The 17,117-nt window shown below is 43.7% G+C and overlaps 1 protein-coding gene across 2 annotated transcripts; it reads right to left on the bottom strand.

Annotated features, from left to right (window-relative positions):
• Positions 1–877: 877 nt before the first annotated feature.
• On the bottom strand, positions 878–16,270 carry SLC25A14 (solute carrier family 25 member 14). Of its 2 annotated transcripts, XM_087941032.1 has the most exons (10): positions 14,163–14,566; positions 11,747–11,894; positions 10,861–10,955; positions 9,105–9,144; positions 7,998–8,121; positions 4,960–5,055; positions 3,553–3,677; positions 2,795–2,930; positions 2,397–2,477; positions 884–1,362 (listed from the first exon to the last, which is right to left on the bottom strand). In XM_087941032.1, exons 1-10 carry the CDS (start codon positions 14,224–14,226, stop codon positions 1,321–1,323), a joined length of 951 nt encoding a protein of 316 aa, XP_087797158.1. In that variant the 5' UTR covers positions 14,227–14,566; the 3' UTR covers positions 884–1,320. The 2 variants fall into 2 exon arrangements, with proteins under 2 accessions (XP_026558754.1, XP_087797158.1); XM_026702969.2 differs by lacking the exon at positions 9,105–9,144 and having other exon boundaries at positions 878–1,362; positions 7,998–8,083; positions 14,163–16,270.
• Between the last annotated feature and the right edge of the window lie 847 nt (positions 16,271–17,117).

The following is a 17,117-nucleotide window of genomic DNA, read 5'->3' as shown; positions in this document are numbered from 1 at the left end:
GACTGGGAAAACTTCCAGTGCCAATTCTGCAAACCGCTTCCGATGGACCAAGGAAGTCGAGAGGGATCATTCCAACTCTATACATTTGCTAGATTATGGTGACCGGTATTGTGGAGATCCTGGGTTATGCACGGAACTGTCACACACGTTTCTGCTTGCTTGAAGGGCTGAAGAATCCATCAGGCTGAAGCCCTGTTCTCTTTTCTTTCATCGTAGTAACACCCCCCGCCCCGCCTCCCCAGGGACATGCTGCATGGCTATTTTTATTGCCCACTGTGTTGTCCTGCACCTGTTGCAGCTGAATTGCATGGTCAGGGATTCGTTGTCTTTTGCTAGTGACATCTCTTTCCGTAACCGTGACTTGCATAGCCACGATTCTAAAAAGCTACTTTTATCTGCTCAATGCTAAATGGTGATGGGAAATGTAAGGTTCTTTGTAGGAAAGGAGCCACGTTGGTTGATTGTAGCCAAAAATAATAATAATAATAAATCAGGCTTAGGTTCCAGTAGCATCCACTAACTGATTTTATTAAAAGGCACAAGCTTTTAGGAGCTGCTAAAATTCAGGCTCTTTCTGATTTTTTTTTGTTATCAGGCGTGTTTTCCTGCAGTTAACCAGAAACTTACAATTCACTGGATGAATTTTGACGATTACCCAGGTGGATCCTTTCTCTGGATTTGAACTGGTTTGCAACAGTACCAGATCAGGATTCTGGGATATTAATTTAAGCCTGGCGGGTGTATACATCACATAGCTGGACAGGCAGTTCTAATTTCCTCCTTTGAAAAAGAGACCCATTTAAACAGGCAGCCGCCTGCCGTCACTGAAGAAAACTTTAATATTTGCAGAAATACAAAAGGCACACGCACCACAGGATTGGGTTCCAATAAATAGTTTAATGGGGTTTTTATGGCAATGAAAGGAGGCCTGCAGCAGCACCCTTCTTTCCCGCTTTCCTCTGGCACGGGCCAAAGGGGGAAGAGGAATTGCCTGCTGCAAAAGCCACATGGCAACGAAAAGGGTTTTTAACTCACAGCTCTCTTCATGGAAGATACAAACACAGACCTAAGTGCTCTCCCTCCGTGTTCCACCGTCTCCCTTGCGGGGCGGGGAAAAGCACGCGCACCAGGCTCTGAATACTGTATTTGTGGACCCATCCTCCCCTTCCCCCCTTAAGCCGCCCTCCCAATACTGAGCACTCAGCACATGGGAGGGCGAAACGAAGTCCATGGAGACCAAAATAAAAATAAAAATACATGAAGATGCAGGAACGGAGGGGGACGGGAAGGGCAGCTGGATGACCAATCCAAACCGGCATCTTAAAAAGGGAGCCTCTTCAGCTGCTCGTAGGTGATAAAAAACTGCCCTTCGGTTAAAGAAACAACTTTCAAAGGAGGAATTTCTAATCTTTCCCTCCCTCCTCCGGGTCTCATTCCCAGCTAAGTAACATGCCTAGATTTGCATTTCAGCAATCCTAAGAGCCCAAGCAGACTTAAAGGGTTAGAACTGCAGAAATCAAGGGAATACATTAGCGTGAAAAGAAGGCAAAAATTAAAAGCAATAAACAAATCCCGCCCCACACACACACAATTTGGAATTATAATGGCTAATCATCACCTATGATACTAATCCTGGAGAACCATGATAGGAAAAGAGGGGATATTTTATATAGCTTCCATAGAAGGAACAGCTCTGGATAGCTACCCAAAGATGAGCTACAAACCCAAGTGCATCATGAATATCAAATTTGGCAGGGTTCTCCTGTCACTTGAACAGGTGTCTTTCTCAGGCCTTAATGATCCAGCAACCAGATCGGATAAGGATAGAATCTATTCAGTAGCTCGTCTCTGCTCCCCGAAGTATGTAGAATTATTCAGCTCCCAAATACATCAGCACACCTTGAACAAAATGCACTGTTCAGATGTCTCTGCAGAACAAATCGCTTGGGAAAACTAAATTGCTCCTTCATCATATCAGTTAAAAATTCAGAAACTCCCTTTGCACAGCAGTTCAAGGGTGCCTCAAGTTGGCCCTAGCTTTCTTCGTTTTTGTGATTCAGCTAGTGGTGTGAATCAAACACGATCGATTAACCACTCAAAACACTGTCTAAACCCGTGAGTTGATACAGCAATCCAAATTAAGTGCATAGAGCAAATGTTGTTTAACATGCAAGGCTCACCTAGCTCAGTAAAAAATGAGTCATTGTTCTGGTATATAATAACAAACAGGTCCACACAACACACTAAATTAGATCAGAATAGGTTTGGGTAACTTCAGCCTTTGCAGGAAACTTGCCACATCTACAAAACTCTTGGCTGTGATGGATAATTGCTTCAAAAACCTTCCCCAGCTTTCCCTGCACGATGGGGCCTTTGCCCGGCGTACAAAAGGATACAATGATATTCCAGGGACCAAGTCTCAACCAATTTGGCCAGAAGCCTTTGTAAAGTGCAAAGAAACCCTCACTCTTCCAAGTCTGTACAGGCGATAAGAAACCACATTCAAAATACATCCTGATTTACACCTTCTGTGTTGCCCCAACATTTCTTAGTTTTACATCCTGCTTTTGTTTAGGAGCTTGGAGCACCCCATCAGGGGATTCCCATTTCACCCCCATATACTGCTCCCACCACAGCAAGAAAAGTAGGCTGTAGAGAAGGAGATAGGGACCAAGTCGACCAAGGCATTTCCATCGCTTAGGGTGGGAATGAACCAGGTGCCCCTACTATTTAGTCCAGCATCCCTGAATCGCTCCCCTCCACTCCCTCAAGATGGTTACCCCGTAGTTCTTACCTTTACCAGGCCATCTACTGTTCCCCTATACAGCTCCACGCTTCCCACTATGGCCCGCTGGTTCATCATCCGGGTTCGAACCACGTCCACCGGATTCGAAGCTATGGCACCAGCTAATCCACAGGTAAAACTGGAACTGGACAGACAAGCATAGAAGAAACCTGTTTAAAAGCATCTCACAGAGTAACTAGAGACTGAATTCCTTCCTTCTAATGTGGCACTGATTTCAGGAACAGGCTCAGGGTAATTCTTGGAAGAAAATGTGCGAAGGGAACCACAAGTTTTAATTGCGTGTGGCAGAACGACCGATTCGTCCTCTTGAGTTTTCCACAATTCACGTAAATTTTTAAGAACAGTAATGCCAGTGCTTCCCTAGAAGATGGCTTTGATCGAGGTGTTAAATCTCTTTGCTCCTTACAGTTTCTAACATGCATTCACGTTTGTTCTTGCTATATTTAAATGCTACAAGCTCTAGATTATGCATAATACTGAACCATAAACCTTGGTTTATAGAGCTGGGTTCACATGTCACACTGAATCAGAACTAAACTAGTCCATAATGTGGCTTAGTGGAACGCCAGTAGCCACCCACTGGAAGGATGTATGATTTCCAGAAGTCACAGGGAAAACTCCACAATGCCAAAATGGGAGCTCTTGACTACTTACTCCATGCCCATAATCCATGCTTCGTTTCACAGCCCACAGAACTTGAGAAAAATATATTTAGATTAACTGCCAGTACAGTGGCAGGTACTCACATAAAATGGGTCAGAATTGTGTCTCCCATGAGTCCTGAAAGTATTAAGTGTTTCTTAGTGATGTCATAGACTGGTAACTCAACTCCTACCACAATAGCAGCTCGCTGAGCAGTGGGAACCACACCCTAGCCAAAGAAAAGAAGTTAGAATGGCTTCAACCACGACATCTCAATCAATAACCCACTATCATATAACTTCCATTTTTATCCCATTCTTAACTGTTTTGAAAATTTGGGGGTTGCTTCATTTTTCAGAGGGAAAATAACAGTCCACTGGCTCTTAGATCTGATCTCAAGACAATACTCCTTTAAAAAGACAGATCTGTACACCTGATTGATCAACTTCTCTTTGGGCAAAACCCTGATTTCATATCCAAAATTAAAATCTATTATTTGCTATGCATTATTCTGGGTTACGTTATTTTGCTTGCTTGCTTGCTTTGCCATTCTTGTTCCTCTAGAGAATTAGACTCTTACTGGCAGGTCCCTGAAAATCAAAAATAAGGGGCCCTGATGAAGAAGGACAACACTTCAATTGAGGGAAAGTATTAAAATTATTCCACTATTAGAGATCTCTCTTCCCAAAATTTTTTTTAAATTTTTTGCAATTGCTACCACCACGTTTATAAATTTCTTTCATACAGAACTGTGATTCTAAAAATTCTAGAATCAGCCACATCTGCCTAAGGACCGAATCTTACATTCAACATGTTTAAGCTGATGGACAGCAGGTTCAAGTCTACTGAATAGCCCTTAGATTTATATACTGCTTCCTAGTGCTTTACAGCCCTCTCTAAGCAGTTTACAGAGTCAGCCTCTTGCTCCCAACAATCTGGGTCCTCATTTTACCCACCTCGGAAGGATGGAAGGCTGAGTCAACCTTGAGCCAGTCAGGACCGAACTGCTGGCAGTGAGTTGAATTTAGCCTGCAATGCTGCACTCTAACCACTGTGCCACCCTGGCTCATAAGTTTGAGCCAGTAATACTCTTTTTTTTAGAACTACCAAACTCACAGCATTATGTGACAATGAAATGAGGGGTGATTCTTTTGAGCACTGTCATATGTACTCAGAGGAAAATCAGAGCACTGCTGATGTTACCTAATTGGATAATGAAACACCCATGCAAGAACACAACTAAGCACAGAAACTTCCAAAGACCCCAGAGTCCTCCTCCTCCATTCCACAAACCCCAGCCCCTTCTAGCATTGATGGAGTTATCTAGTTTGGTAATGAAACGCCTGCAAAAAAAACAACAACCCCAATCGCATTCAGAGAGTATTGACACCTGAGCAGAGTCAGAATGTAAACATGATAAAAACCATCTTAAGACAAGCCTTCTCCCCATTTTCCTTTGGAAGCAACAACAAAAGACATGGAGAGTGGGAGGGGATACAAGAAGCCCTTACCCTCCAGAGGCCCCGTGTGCCTTCTTGCTGGTAGATGTCTATGAAGCTTCCGATCATCCCTCCCTGGAACAGGCTGCCCTGAGCTTGCATTCGAATCTGAAAAGGAAGAGAGCAGGGAAGTCGCTGGAAATAGGGGAGCCACCTGTGACCCAACTTTTATTGCTTGGAGTCCAAGGTATTAAGCATGAATATTCATTCCCAGCCTTGCAGGGTAACTCAAACTTTTACAGCTGCTTCCCACTTTCTCTATAACCATTTACTTTACACCAGCCTTCCTCCACCTGGTGCTCTCTAGGTGGATAGAGATCAGAGGTTCTAGAATCCCAGGCTAGCGTAGATTGGGAAAGGCCAGATACCGAATACAAAATAACGGATCTGGAAAAGATATTAGATGAATAGAATAGAATAGAATAGAATAGAATAGAATAGAATAGAATAGAATAGAACGGAATAGGAGTTGGAAGGGACTTTGGAGGTCTTCTAGTCCAGCCCCTGCTCAAGCAGAGAACCTATAACCATCTTAGATAAGTGACTGTCTAGACTCTTAAAAACCTCCAGTGATGGAGCGCCCACGATTTCTGGTGGCAAGCTGTTCCACTGGTTCATTTGTAGGTCATACAAACCCCTTGCTCAAATAGGAGACACTACACCATTGCTGAGAGCTGGCTGTCCAGTCTCTTCATGAAAGCCTCCATTGATGAAGCTCCCACAACTTCTGAAGGCAAATTCTGTTCCATGGGTTGCTTGTTCTCGCTGTCAGAAAATTTCCCCTTATTTCCAGGTTGAATCTCTCCTTGTTCAGTTCCCCTCCATTATTCCTTTTCTGGCTTTTGGGTGCTTTAAAAAATAGCTTGACGCCCCCCTTCCTCTCTGTGGCAGGCCCCTAAATATTGGGACACTGCTATCTTGTCTCCCCTGGTCCTTCTCTTCACTAGGTTAGACATACCCATTGCTAGTCTAGTGAAGAGAAGTGAAGACTTGCCCATTGCTAGTCTTCGATAGCTGGATCCAGTCTGCAAATCAGGCTCTAAAAGTTTTACTAGGCAGATTCCTCAGGATATAGCAAAAGTCCTTGCTAGTCACTTAGCAACGGTTTGAAGTTAGAAAAGATCCCCCCAAAATGGCACGCAGCACACAAACCCCATGGCAACATAGCCACATTTCAGATGTTTGGCAGTCATCTCACCTTTTACAGCTGGTTTCAGCATTGCGTGGTCACATGATATGATTTATGACATTTTTGGCCAGAAACTACCAGCAAAAAATATCCATAGGAGTGCATTGGCTCACTTAACAACTGCTGCATAAAAGGTCATAAAATCGGGTTAGTTATATAGGTGCCTTAATTTATGACATCGTGACTGACGAAGGAAATTCTGTCCTGTTTTAGTCATAAGTCGAGGACTATCTGCAATCTACAGGTAGCCCTCCACATACGACCACAATTGAGCACCAGAATGCCCATTGCTAAGCGAAACATTTGTTCAGTGAATTTTGCCCCGATGTTATCACTTTTCTTGCCCCAGTTGTTAAGTGAATCATTGCAGTTAGTAAATTAGTAGCAGAGTTAAGTGAAACCAGTTTCCCAATTGATTTTGTCTTGTCAGACAGTCACAGTAGGGGAATCACGGGACTGCTGGACACTGCAACCTTCATAAATATGAGTCCGTAGCCAAGCAGATGAATTTTGACCACGTGACCACGGGGATGCTGGGATGGCCATTGAGTGTGAAAACGGCCATAAGTCATTTCTTTCAGGGATGTTGTAACTTTGGACGGTTACTAAATGAACTGTTGTAAGCAGGGGTGGAATTCAAATTTCCTAACAACCGGTTCTGTGGCCATGGTCTAATTTGTGGGTGTCGCTTGGTGGTCATGTGTCTGGCTGGGCATGGCTTGTATGTAAATACTATAAATATTTATGTAAATATTGAATTTTTTATTAAAAAAGAGCAACTTTCACCCAAAAACAGGCAAAGCAGGCAGGCAGATTGAGTTGCTTGCAGAATCACAGATTCACTCAGAGATCTACCTTTCTGCAATCTGCTGCCTGAGTCTGCACTGAAAAATAGAAGCTTCAGTCCTAAGGAAGCTGCTTTTAGATTAGCTCGAAAGCAAGAAACCCAACTATTTCCTGATTTCTAGCTAATCTAAATCTCCCGGCATAGCAGCACAGCTGATGGTCGGGGGAAAAAAATAGCAACTTACGCAGACAAGTTTGATGGCACGCATGCCAGGTAAGGAGTGAGTGGGCGGGATGGGGAGGGGCGGATCCACTACTGATGTAATTTGCTGGTTCTCCGAACTGCACAGAATTGTAACAACCGGTTCTATAGAACTGGTCCAACCAGGTAGAATCCCACCCCTGGTTGTAAGTCGAGAACTACCTGTATTGATAGAGCAAGGCTGCTAAATGTAACCAGACACCGGGTACATACTATCACATGTGGTGGACATGTGTGAAAGCGAAGAAATGTTGGACAAAAATACATACGTGGTTAGAAAAAATGTAAAAGCTACATATAGATTATAAGCCAGAAATATTTTTGCTAGGTATGCCAGAAAAGTACAATAAGGGGAATTTGTATTTAATACTACATGTTGTGACAGCAGCAAGTATTGTATTTGCACAGCACTGGAAAAATGAGGAAATACCGAGAGACGAAGATGTAATTTAAAAAATATTAGATTGTGCCAAAATGGACAGACTGACATTAAAGATAAAAGAAAAAGAAGATAGAATGTTTTCGAACATGGGACTTGTTTCATAAATGGCTGGATAACAGAGGTAGAAATTAGGAGCTGGGAAAGCATTATTATGTAAGCAAATTGACCCAGACAATACACTGTTCCCAAAGCACTTAGGTATGTTAAACCAAAATGTATAAATAAACTGTTAAAAAAAAAGATAGAGCAGGGCTGCTAGAATCATAGTTATAGAATTTTGAAAAATGCCAGGAAGTAAAAAATAAAAAGCATAAACAGACCAGGGATGAGCCCAGAAGCAACCGGTACCCAGCAAGGAAGACTCCTCTTACCTTTAATACATCTGTCGGGTTAGCCAAAGCAGAGGAGATCACCCCTGAAATCACTCCACATATGACATTGATTAATAACGTTTCATCTGCAATTAGGAAGAACATGGTATAGCCCAAAACTCGTCTCAAGAAGAAAAAGCAACAGAGGTAGATTTCAGGAAGGAAAAGTGAAGGTGAACAAGAATATACACACACATAAATTTATTTATTTTTAGGGAAAGACCAGGTGCTCAGATTTTCTAACCATCTCTTTTCTTGTACCTAAAGATATTGCAAATCTTCAGGATTCCATTCAAGCCATTCTTTTTCCAGACCGTTAAAGTCTAAAGCAAGAAGTAGATGAACCAAATTTCCTTGCTTTTTTCCAGAATTGTTCAGATTCTAAAAAAAAGGAATGCCACCCAATCCTTTAAGGTTCCCGGGAGGGTGTATACGCAGAAAGAATTTTGGATAGCAAGCCTGTAGAGATTCTCAGTCATCCAGGTCCTGGTTGTCCCAAAGATGCTTTTTTCAAGAGGCAATTGGACTTTCTTGTTTTTTCTTTTGAAGACGTTTCGCTTCTCATCCAAGAAGCTTCTTCAGCTCTGACCGGATGGTAAGGAATGGAAAGATTTACCAGTATATTCCTTGCAAACAGCTGGTCATTTGCATCCTTTTAGAAGGTCGTTGAGGCCACTTGGAGGTTTGTCTGTGTCCTCAGGGTCATCTGACTAGCGCTCCTGGTTCCTATAGTCTGCCATTTTCCCTCCGTTCCTACTCTCACACCATTCCACGAGAGTGTTCATACCAAATTGTATAGCTAAAAGTCTGTCCCTGAAGACACAGATCATCTTTCCATTCCCCACTCTCCTGTTCAGAGCGGAAGAAGCTTCTTGAAGGAGAAGCAAAACGTCTTCCAAAGAACAAATCAGAAAGTCCAGCTGCCTCCTGAAAAAAAAACACCTTTGGGACAATTTTTCATAGAGATTCAGTAGAATCTGAGAACCAGAACTAAAAAAAAAAGCACACACACAAAAAAACCCAGCCAACATGATTAGAGAATTAGTTCAGAAAGGAAGAGCCAAGAGTTAGAGCGGAGTTAGGCTGGGGAGGGCAGGTACTGACCGCAGCACTCTCCAAAGAGACCGGGTCACTCTTTGCCCAGGGCCTGCAGGAAAACAAACATTTAAGACATAGTTCCCATAAGCAGAGACCACAACACAGCACATTGTGATAAGTGTCAGGCAGAGGCAATTCGGTGGGTGATGAAAAGGCAGGCAGGGCAGCAAAACACTTGGGATTTTTATCAGTATGACATTCCCGTTTTGAATTTTGGAACGAGTGTCAAAATGACAACATTCAGAGGTGTGTGTTTTTTTAAGAAAAGCCCTGGATTCTAAGGTCTACGGAGATTCCTCATCATCCAGGTTTTTTTCAAGAGGCTCCTGGAACTTTCTGTTGTTGTTTTTTTTCCTTTGAAGATGTTTGTTTTGCTTCTCTTCCAAGAAGCTTCTTCAGTTCTTCGAGAAGCTTCTTGGGATGAGAAGCGAAACGTCTTCAAAGAAAAAAAAAGCAGGAAGTTCCAGGTGCCTCTTGAAAAAAAAAGCACCTTTGGGACTGGATTCTAGTCTTCATCAAGGAAAACAGAACTGTGCTGCATCGGGGACTTGATCCTGATTTATGAAAATGTCAAAAAAAAAAAGGGGGGGGGAATCAAGAGGAAATCAAGTATAGGTAATCCTCGACTTATGTCCAAAATTTATGTTGCCAAGTGAGACCCCCTGTTAAGTGATTTTTTTTCCTACGTTTTACGATCTTTCTTGCCACACTTGTTAAGTGAACCACTGTGGCTGTTTAGTTAGTAACATGGTTTTTAAGTGAAATCTGGCCACTCTGTTGACTCTGGGTCACAAAAGGCAATCAGATGATCCTGGGACCTGGCACCCGTCATAAATGGGAATCACTTGCCAAGCAGTTGAATTTTGATCAGGTGACCACGGGGATACTGCAACAGTAGTAAGGGTGAAAAATGGTCACAAGTCACTCTTTTCAGCAGCTTTGTAACCTCAAATGGTCACTAAATGAAGTGTTGTGAGTCGAGGACAACCTGTAGAAACAAGTGAGGGGAATGAAGGCCTGAACTTTGCTTGTTGCAGCAACCTTCCTGCTCCATGAACAAGCAGTTTCCCTTCGTCCCCTCTGTTTCATCTAGAAAAGAGACCAGGTTGTCTCGGATAAAAACATCTGTACAGGATATTTGCTTCAATACAGCTATTGATGAATAGCAATAGCACATAGACTTATATACCACTTTACAGTGCTTTACAGCCCTCTCTAACTGGTTTACAAAATCAGCCTATCACCCCCAACAATCTGGGTCCTCATTTTACCCACCTCAGAAGGATGGAAGGCTGAGTTAACGTTGTGCCTGGTGAGATTCGAACTACCGAACTGCAGGCAGCTGGCAGTCAGCAGTAGTAGCCTGCAGTATTGCACTCTAACCACTGTGCCACCGCAGCTCTTATGATTGACAATGAACACCTTTTGGGGTCTGAGTTCAATGCAACAAGAGAAAATCATCCCAAAAATGATGTAGGAAGAAGAATCAGAAGTATAGATTGAGGAGAGAAAAGCCTAATTCAGTCTCAGGGTTAAAAAAAAAAACAAAAACTAATGAAAGCACGTAAAGATATGGAACGTAGGTGATTTCCCACTTTTATGTTTGAATTTCCAGCACTCGCTTTGCCCATCTTGGGAATTTGAAAGTCCAGCAGCTCAGGTGAGCCACAGCCAGATTGATTATCAATTAATAGATCTGACATTTTATAGCTTTGTGAAGGGGCTGGGGGGAGAAGAACCCACAAGGTTTCCTTAGTATACTAACCTTCTAAACGGTTCACAAAGAGTCGTTTCAAACTCTGGTATATACCAATCTTTATGGTGCCGTAAGATGCTTGTCTTAATAATGCCGGTGCAATGCTGCAACACACAAAGAACAACGATGATCCGGCTAGGAAAACAGCAGCACTCCCACACTTCATTTTGCCGAGCCCCCAAACTAGCAACCCTGAACTGTCTAACTCATGGGTTAGTCTTTCGTGTGAACCCAACAATATGGCTGTACACGTAGTACAAGTCCTCGACATACAACCACAACTGACCCCAAAATTTAGGTTGCTAAGTTCAGAAATTGGTTAAGTGAGTTTTGCCCCATTTTATGACGTTTCTTGTCACATTTGTTAACTGAAATCACTGCAGTTGTTAAGTTAATACCACAACTCTTACACAAATAGCAATATCAATAGCACTTAGACTATATACCGCTTGACAGTGCTTTTACAGCCCGCTCTAAGCGGTTTACAGAGTCAGTCTCTTGCACCCAACGATTTGGGTCCCTATTTTTTCCACCTCGGAAGGGAAGAAGGCTGAGAGTCAACCTTGAGCCTGGTGAGATTCGATCTGCCAAATTGCAGGCAGCCAGCAGTCGGCAGAAGTAGCCTGCAGTACTGCGCTCTAACCACTGCGCCACCGCAACTCAATCTGGTTTCCCCATCGACTTTGCTTGTCAGAAGGTTGCAAAAGGGAATTAACTGTCAAGCATCCCAACATAAATCATGTGACCCTGGGGATTCTGCATGAAAAAATGGCCATAAGTCCCTTTTTTCAGTGCTGTTGTAACTTGGGTCACTAACTGAACTGTGGTAAGTCGAGGACTACCTTTGTGTGGTAGGAAAGAAGCTGCGCATAGAGGAAATGGAAACTGTACTTACCCAGAGTACAATGCTAGAATGCCTTCTTCTCTGGAGATGCGGAACAAGGCATGGAACATGCCCCGATACTTGATCTCTCGGAAACGGGAATCAATGCTTTGTCCTTGGACTTGAAGCCGTGTTTTGGTGAGATCCACAGGGAAGGTCCCTAGGATAGAAGAAGTCACATAGCAGAAATGATCTAATAACTGCTCAAACATGTTACCTGTTCTGCAATTTGTAGAATTGACTAAAGCACAGTCACAGATCTGCCTTTTTTTCCTAGAGCCAAAGGGGGTTTGAAGGTAGCCAAACTATTAATCTTGATCTAATAAAATTCTTCATAGTACAAGCGCCCCAAGAGCTGTAAAGAATTAACAAGGGGATTCTGCAATGGTCTTTGTGGTGAAATGTAGTCCAGATTCCCAGCAGGGAGGGAGTGCATTGCAAAAGAATAAGAGACAGTAAGTAGTTTTTGGTTGGGAAGAAGAGAGACAAGACTCTTCCTAGACCTCCTCAGAGTATATATTTAATGATGCAAGTAATTGCTTTACTTTGGCAAGATTCTGTCTAGAGGTGAGGAACAATAAAGGAATCTGCTTCAAAGTCTCTTTGCACGTCTTTCTTGATTTTGGTCTTTGAGTCTTCCATCTTACGCTTTGTGCAGACTGACTGATTCTCAGAAGGGCAACTCTAGTGGGTATAATTCTTATTAAAATTTATTAAGAAAATGTCTATGGCTGCCCAATTCAGTGACCCCGAAGTTTACAGAAATAAAATCCCCAAATACAAAACCTAATAAATCTCAGCTGCCAGGCGACAACAATCAAATCAATCGCTTGATGGGCTCCGTATCTCCCTGGTCTCCAGGTCCATTGGCAGAACCATGTCTTCCTGGATTGCCTTTTAAAACAGTATCAAGGTGGGAAAAAATCTTATTTTTCCAGGGATGATGTAGCAAAGAAAAGGAGCCATCATGGAGCAGGCCTTTCTTCTTGATCCCACTAGATGGACCTCCTTCATGGGAGAAGACCTGTAACATACCTTGCTTTCCTGTTTCTACTTAGCAAAGGTAAGTTAACATTTTAACAAAATGACAAGAGTTGGAAAGGACCTTGGAGGTCTTCTAGTCCAACCCCCTGCTCAGACAAATGGTTGTCCAATCTCTTCTTAAAAACCTCCAGCCAAGTTGGAGCACCCACAATTTCTGGTGGGAAGTCTTTCCACTGACTACAGGTAGTCCTCGCCTTACAACACATCACTTAGTGATGGTTCAAAATTATAACACCACTGAAAAAAGTGACTTATGACCATTTTTTACACTTACGACCACGGCGGCTTTCCTAGGTGGTCAAAATTCAGATACTTGGCAACTGATTCATATTTATGATGGTTGCAGAGTCCCAGGATCGCATGATCCTCCTTTTCCAATCTTCTGACAAGCCAAGTCAACAGGGAAGACCGAGTCACTCAGCCCCAGGGTCGCTAGCTGAACAATTGTGGCGATTCACTTAACAACTCTAGCAAGAAATGGAGCAAAACTCACAAAGCCAATTTCTGACTTAGCAACCTAAATTTTGGGGTCCATTGTGGTTGTTAAGTCAAGGATTACCTGTACAGCAATATTGTTGGGATCGTTATGAAAGACTAACCCATGAGTTACCATAGTTCAAGGTTGTTTCTTGTGGGGCTTGCCTAGCAAAACAAAAATTGGGGGCTCAATTATGGTCATAAGTTGAGGACCACCTGTACTCAATCCTGTCAGGTGAAAATTTGAGGAGGAAAGTTTCCACAGGCTTCACATCAGCTCCTGTGACAATAAGTGTCACACCTGCATGTCTCAGTCATCCAGGTGAGGGTGGTCCCAAAGGTGCTTTTTTCAAGAGGCAAATGGACTTTCTGGTTTTTTTCTTTGTTTTTTTTTTGAAGACATTTTGCTTCTCATCCCAGAAGCTTCTTCAGCTCTGATTGGGTGGCGACTCCTTCCATTCCCCACCATCCAGCCAGAGCTGAAGAACCTTCTCGGATGAGAAGCGAAACGTCTTCAAAGATAAAAACCAGAAAGTCCAGTTGCCTCTTTGAAAAAAACAGCACCTTTGAGGTGTCACACTTGTTTACACAGCAACAACTCTGGCATTGTGATGCTCTCTCCAAAATAAAGACTGGGCAGCTAAGGTCAACTGTTGGACAGTGACTTGGGGTGGGGGAAAAGAGCTGGGCCAAAACCTGTCCGCCCAACCGATTTTCCTGCCTTGCTTCGCCCAGTCTCCGCGGACCAAGGCGGAACAACTAGGCCGCAGAGGAGCAGGGCTGGGGCGTTGCTAGGCGCCGGGGGGAAAGGGCGTGGCCTACAGCCCAGAAACTCGAAAGGGGAGGCGTCCGAGAAACCGCGCATGCGTGCGCGGCCCAGACTTTCTTCTCCATCTCTCTCACCCACCGAATTCAGCCACCAGCGAGGCCAATCCCCCGTAGACGAACGGCTTCCAGCTGAGGACGGACATCGCGGCGGCGGAGGAAGAGAGCCGGCGGGCCCCCTCCCCCCTTTCCCGGTGCAGCTTCGTTCTTCCCGATCGCCAAGCCGGGCTCCCTCGTTTCTTTCGCCCGCCGGAGAGGATTCGCGCTTGGTCCGGACGGCAGCCGGCAAAGGCCAAAAGTATTACAAAGGAGGGTGGGGAAGAAAAAAAAAGGGTTCGGTCTCAGCGGCCTGGGAGAAATGCGGAGAAGAATCTCGAGCCTTGCGATTGGACGAGCTGGTGGGCTGGGGCTAAAAGCAGCCAATAGCAGAGCAAAAGTCTCGCCGAGGCAAGAAGTACCTGCCCCACCACCCTCCTTCTCTGGTAAGGTGTCCGCAAGATCGCGGGAGGTGTGGCTAAACCAACAAGGGGCGGAGCCAGAGGAGAAGAGAAGGCTTTGATCTTGCCAAGGGCACCTTTCCATCATCTGCAAACTGGGGAACAAACCAGCAGGAAGGATGCATAGGAGCCATCTTGGCTGGTCCCATGGCCAGAGTTTACAAATTTAGAGTTGGAAGGGACCTTGTAGGTCATCTAGTCCAACCCCCCCCCAGCAGAAGATCCTACCCCATTTCTAACAGATCAAGGATCCCAAGAGCCCAAGCAGACTTAAATTAAGGGAATATGTTAACACGAAAAGAAGGCAAAAATTAAAAGCAATAAACAATAAATAAATTAATATTTTGCCTGCACACACAACACACACATACAATTTGGAATTATAATGGCTAATCATCTATGATGCTATTGGAAGAGCAGGCAACTGCAGTTCCATCTATAATAGGGAAAATCTTGCTTAAAGTTCCCGCTGGTAGGGCATTCACCAATGGAAGGAGAGTTTTAATAATAGGATGGAGGGTTGGCCGCATTCACACCTGCTAAAAGGTCAGGCAAGATGTGTACATGCAGCAGGCAAAGCCCGGCTAGTTTTTTAGTTTTTGTGGCTTTGCACATGAAGCCCGTTATATTTAGGGTTCAGTGTAGTGTGCAGCCTCAGAAAACAAATTATGCCAACCATCATTTGCAAACGCATTTTGGATTGTCACACTTTATGGCTTTCTCACTTTCATCAGCACTTGCCGCCCCTTTGCAAAATGTCTGAAGTACAGTGTTTTTAGTTGAAAGTCAGAAGAAATGCACCTTTTCTTCGGTCAATTAAAAAAAAAAGAATATTTGTAGCTTCGGATTGACGTTGCATTACCCAACCCGGTAACGTCAACATTAGAAGGAGTTTGCAAATTCTTACATCAGAATATCCTAGAATTCTTAACAAAATATTAATCTCTTCTCTGCAGGGGAAAAAAAGGGATTCAAAGATTACAAAGATATCTGTATCCAAAACATATTAGCTTCTGTGTTGATTACACATATCAGATCTTCATTCAGTGCTGCTTGTTGTATTTCTACTTTATGTATTTCCCCACTCCGAAAAAGGGTGGGAAAGCCAAGGCAAATTCACGGATCTCTTTTCCATTATTTTTAAATTAAACATAAAATGAATACAATAATACATCTTAGGCGTGTTTAAAAACGTCCTGCTGATATATACAAAATTACAATTTGATCATTTGGAGCTCCTTAAAACTTGTAACAGGCCTTTTGGGGGCTAAACACAGTTCAAGGCTCATGCACTTTTACTCTGATGCCCCACTGGCAGTTCACATCCTGAGTATGTCCTCTGCTCGGCTGTTTATGTATTGCCAAGTCAGACCAGCTCTTGACAATTTAGCAGCAGGGAAACCAAATGTATTACAAAGAAGCAATGTTCATTGATCAATGAACAATAACCCTCACCATTGTCATCCCCAATGTGCATAGCAAGCATTCTTGAAAGTGTAGAAAAGTTCTGACGCACTGCCTGCAATACTGCAAGGGTGCCAAGCTGAATAACAACCAAGCCACTTGGGGGGATGCTGTTCTGCAAGGCGAGAAGCCCCTCCCACCCAAAACACAGTATTGGTGAGTTCCCACCTCACCTCACCTTTGCATCTCCACTTGGGAGAAAGGTCCAGAACAAGGGAATTTCTGTTCTGTTCTATTCTATTCTAGTATTAAATAGCATATGTATCTAAAATGTACTCAGTGGCCCAGTTGGTGGTGATAAGGGCCTAAGTCACACTCCCTGGGGCCTTTTGCTCCTGATAAGGCTGCAAAATGCACATTTCCCTTATCAGGGGAAAAAAATAAAACCAGCTGCTGCTACCAATAGAAACAGCACATGTTCTACCAGTGCTAGTAAAAAAAAGGAAGTGCCTGAAAGGAAAAAGGTAAGAAATGAGCCAGGAAACATGACAGGGTGAGAGAATACAAGCTGGCAAACACACACACACAGGTGCATCTGTTAGAATGTGGGTGCATGTGTATGTGAGAAGATGAATGGATGAATCCACGGGATGAGAGAGGACATGAACCAAACTTTCTGCTTTGCTCCAATCAACGCCAGGTGCGCGTATCCCAATTGCTTAGCTAAGGGAATGCAGTCTCCGTCTTGAAAAGACTGCTCATCCCTTGCCATGCAGTTATATTGCAACAAAGCAAAGGTAAAGGTGTTCCTGCGAGTTTTACTTCGCTAGTCGTAGCAGACTTTAGGAGGCGGTGGTCATATCTGTTTCTTCAAGCCACTGAGCCCGTGCTGCCCAATGTTTCTGCAGTCGTGGTCAGCATGACATCCTCTTTTAATGACCCCATACTCCCTTGTGCGGGGTGGAATCTGGGCAACTGAATGGAGCTGAGTGTTTACTGGCCGGATGCCCTTCCTGTCGCCAATGCGGAGTTTTATTCACTAGATATATTCTCATTGTGCCCAGAGAAATATCTGACTCTACCTAGGATTGACCTCACAGCCTCCTGAACATGAGGCGAGAGCTCCACCTCTAGGC

This window comes from Pseudonaja textilis, chromosome 12 (assembly GCF_049901715.1).
Source record: "Pseudonaja textilis isolate UNSWEBS1 chromosome 12, rPseTex1.2, whole genome shotgun sequence".
Classification (NCBI taxonomy): domain Eukaryota; kingdom Metazoa; phylum Chordata; class Lepidosauria; order Squamata; family Elapidae; genus Pseudonaja; species Pseudonaja textilis.
Note: the sequence above shows the minus strand (reverse complement) of the source record. Positions and strands in the feature narration are given on the sequence as shown.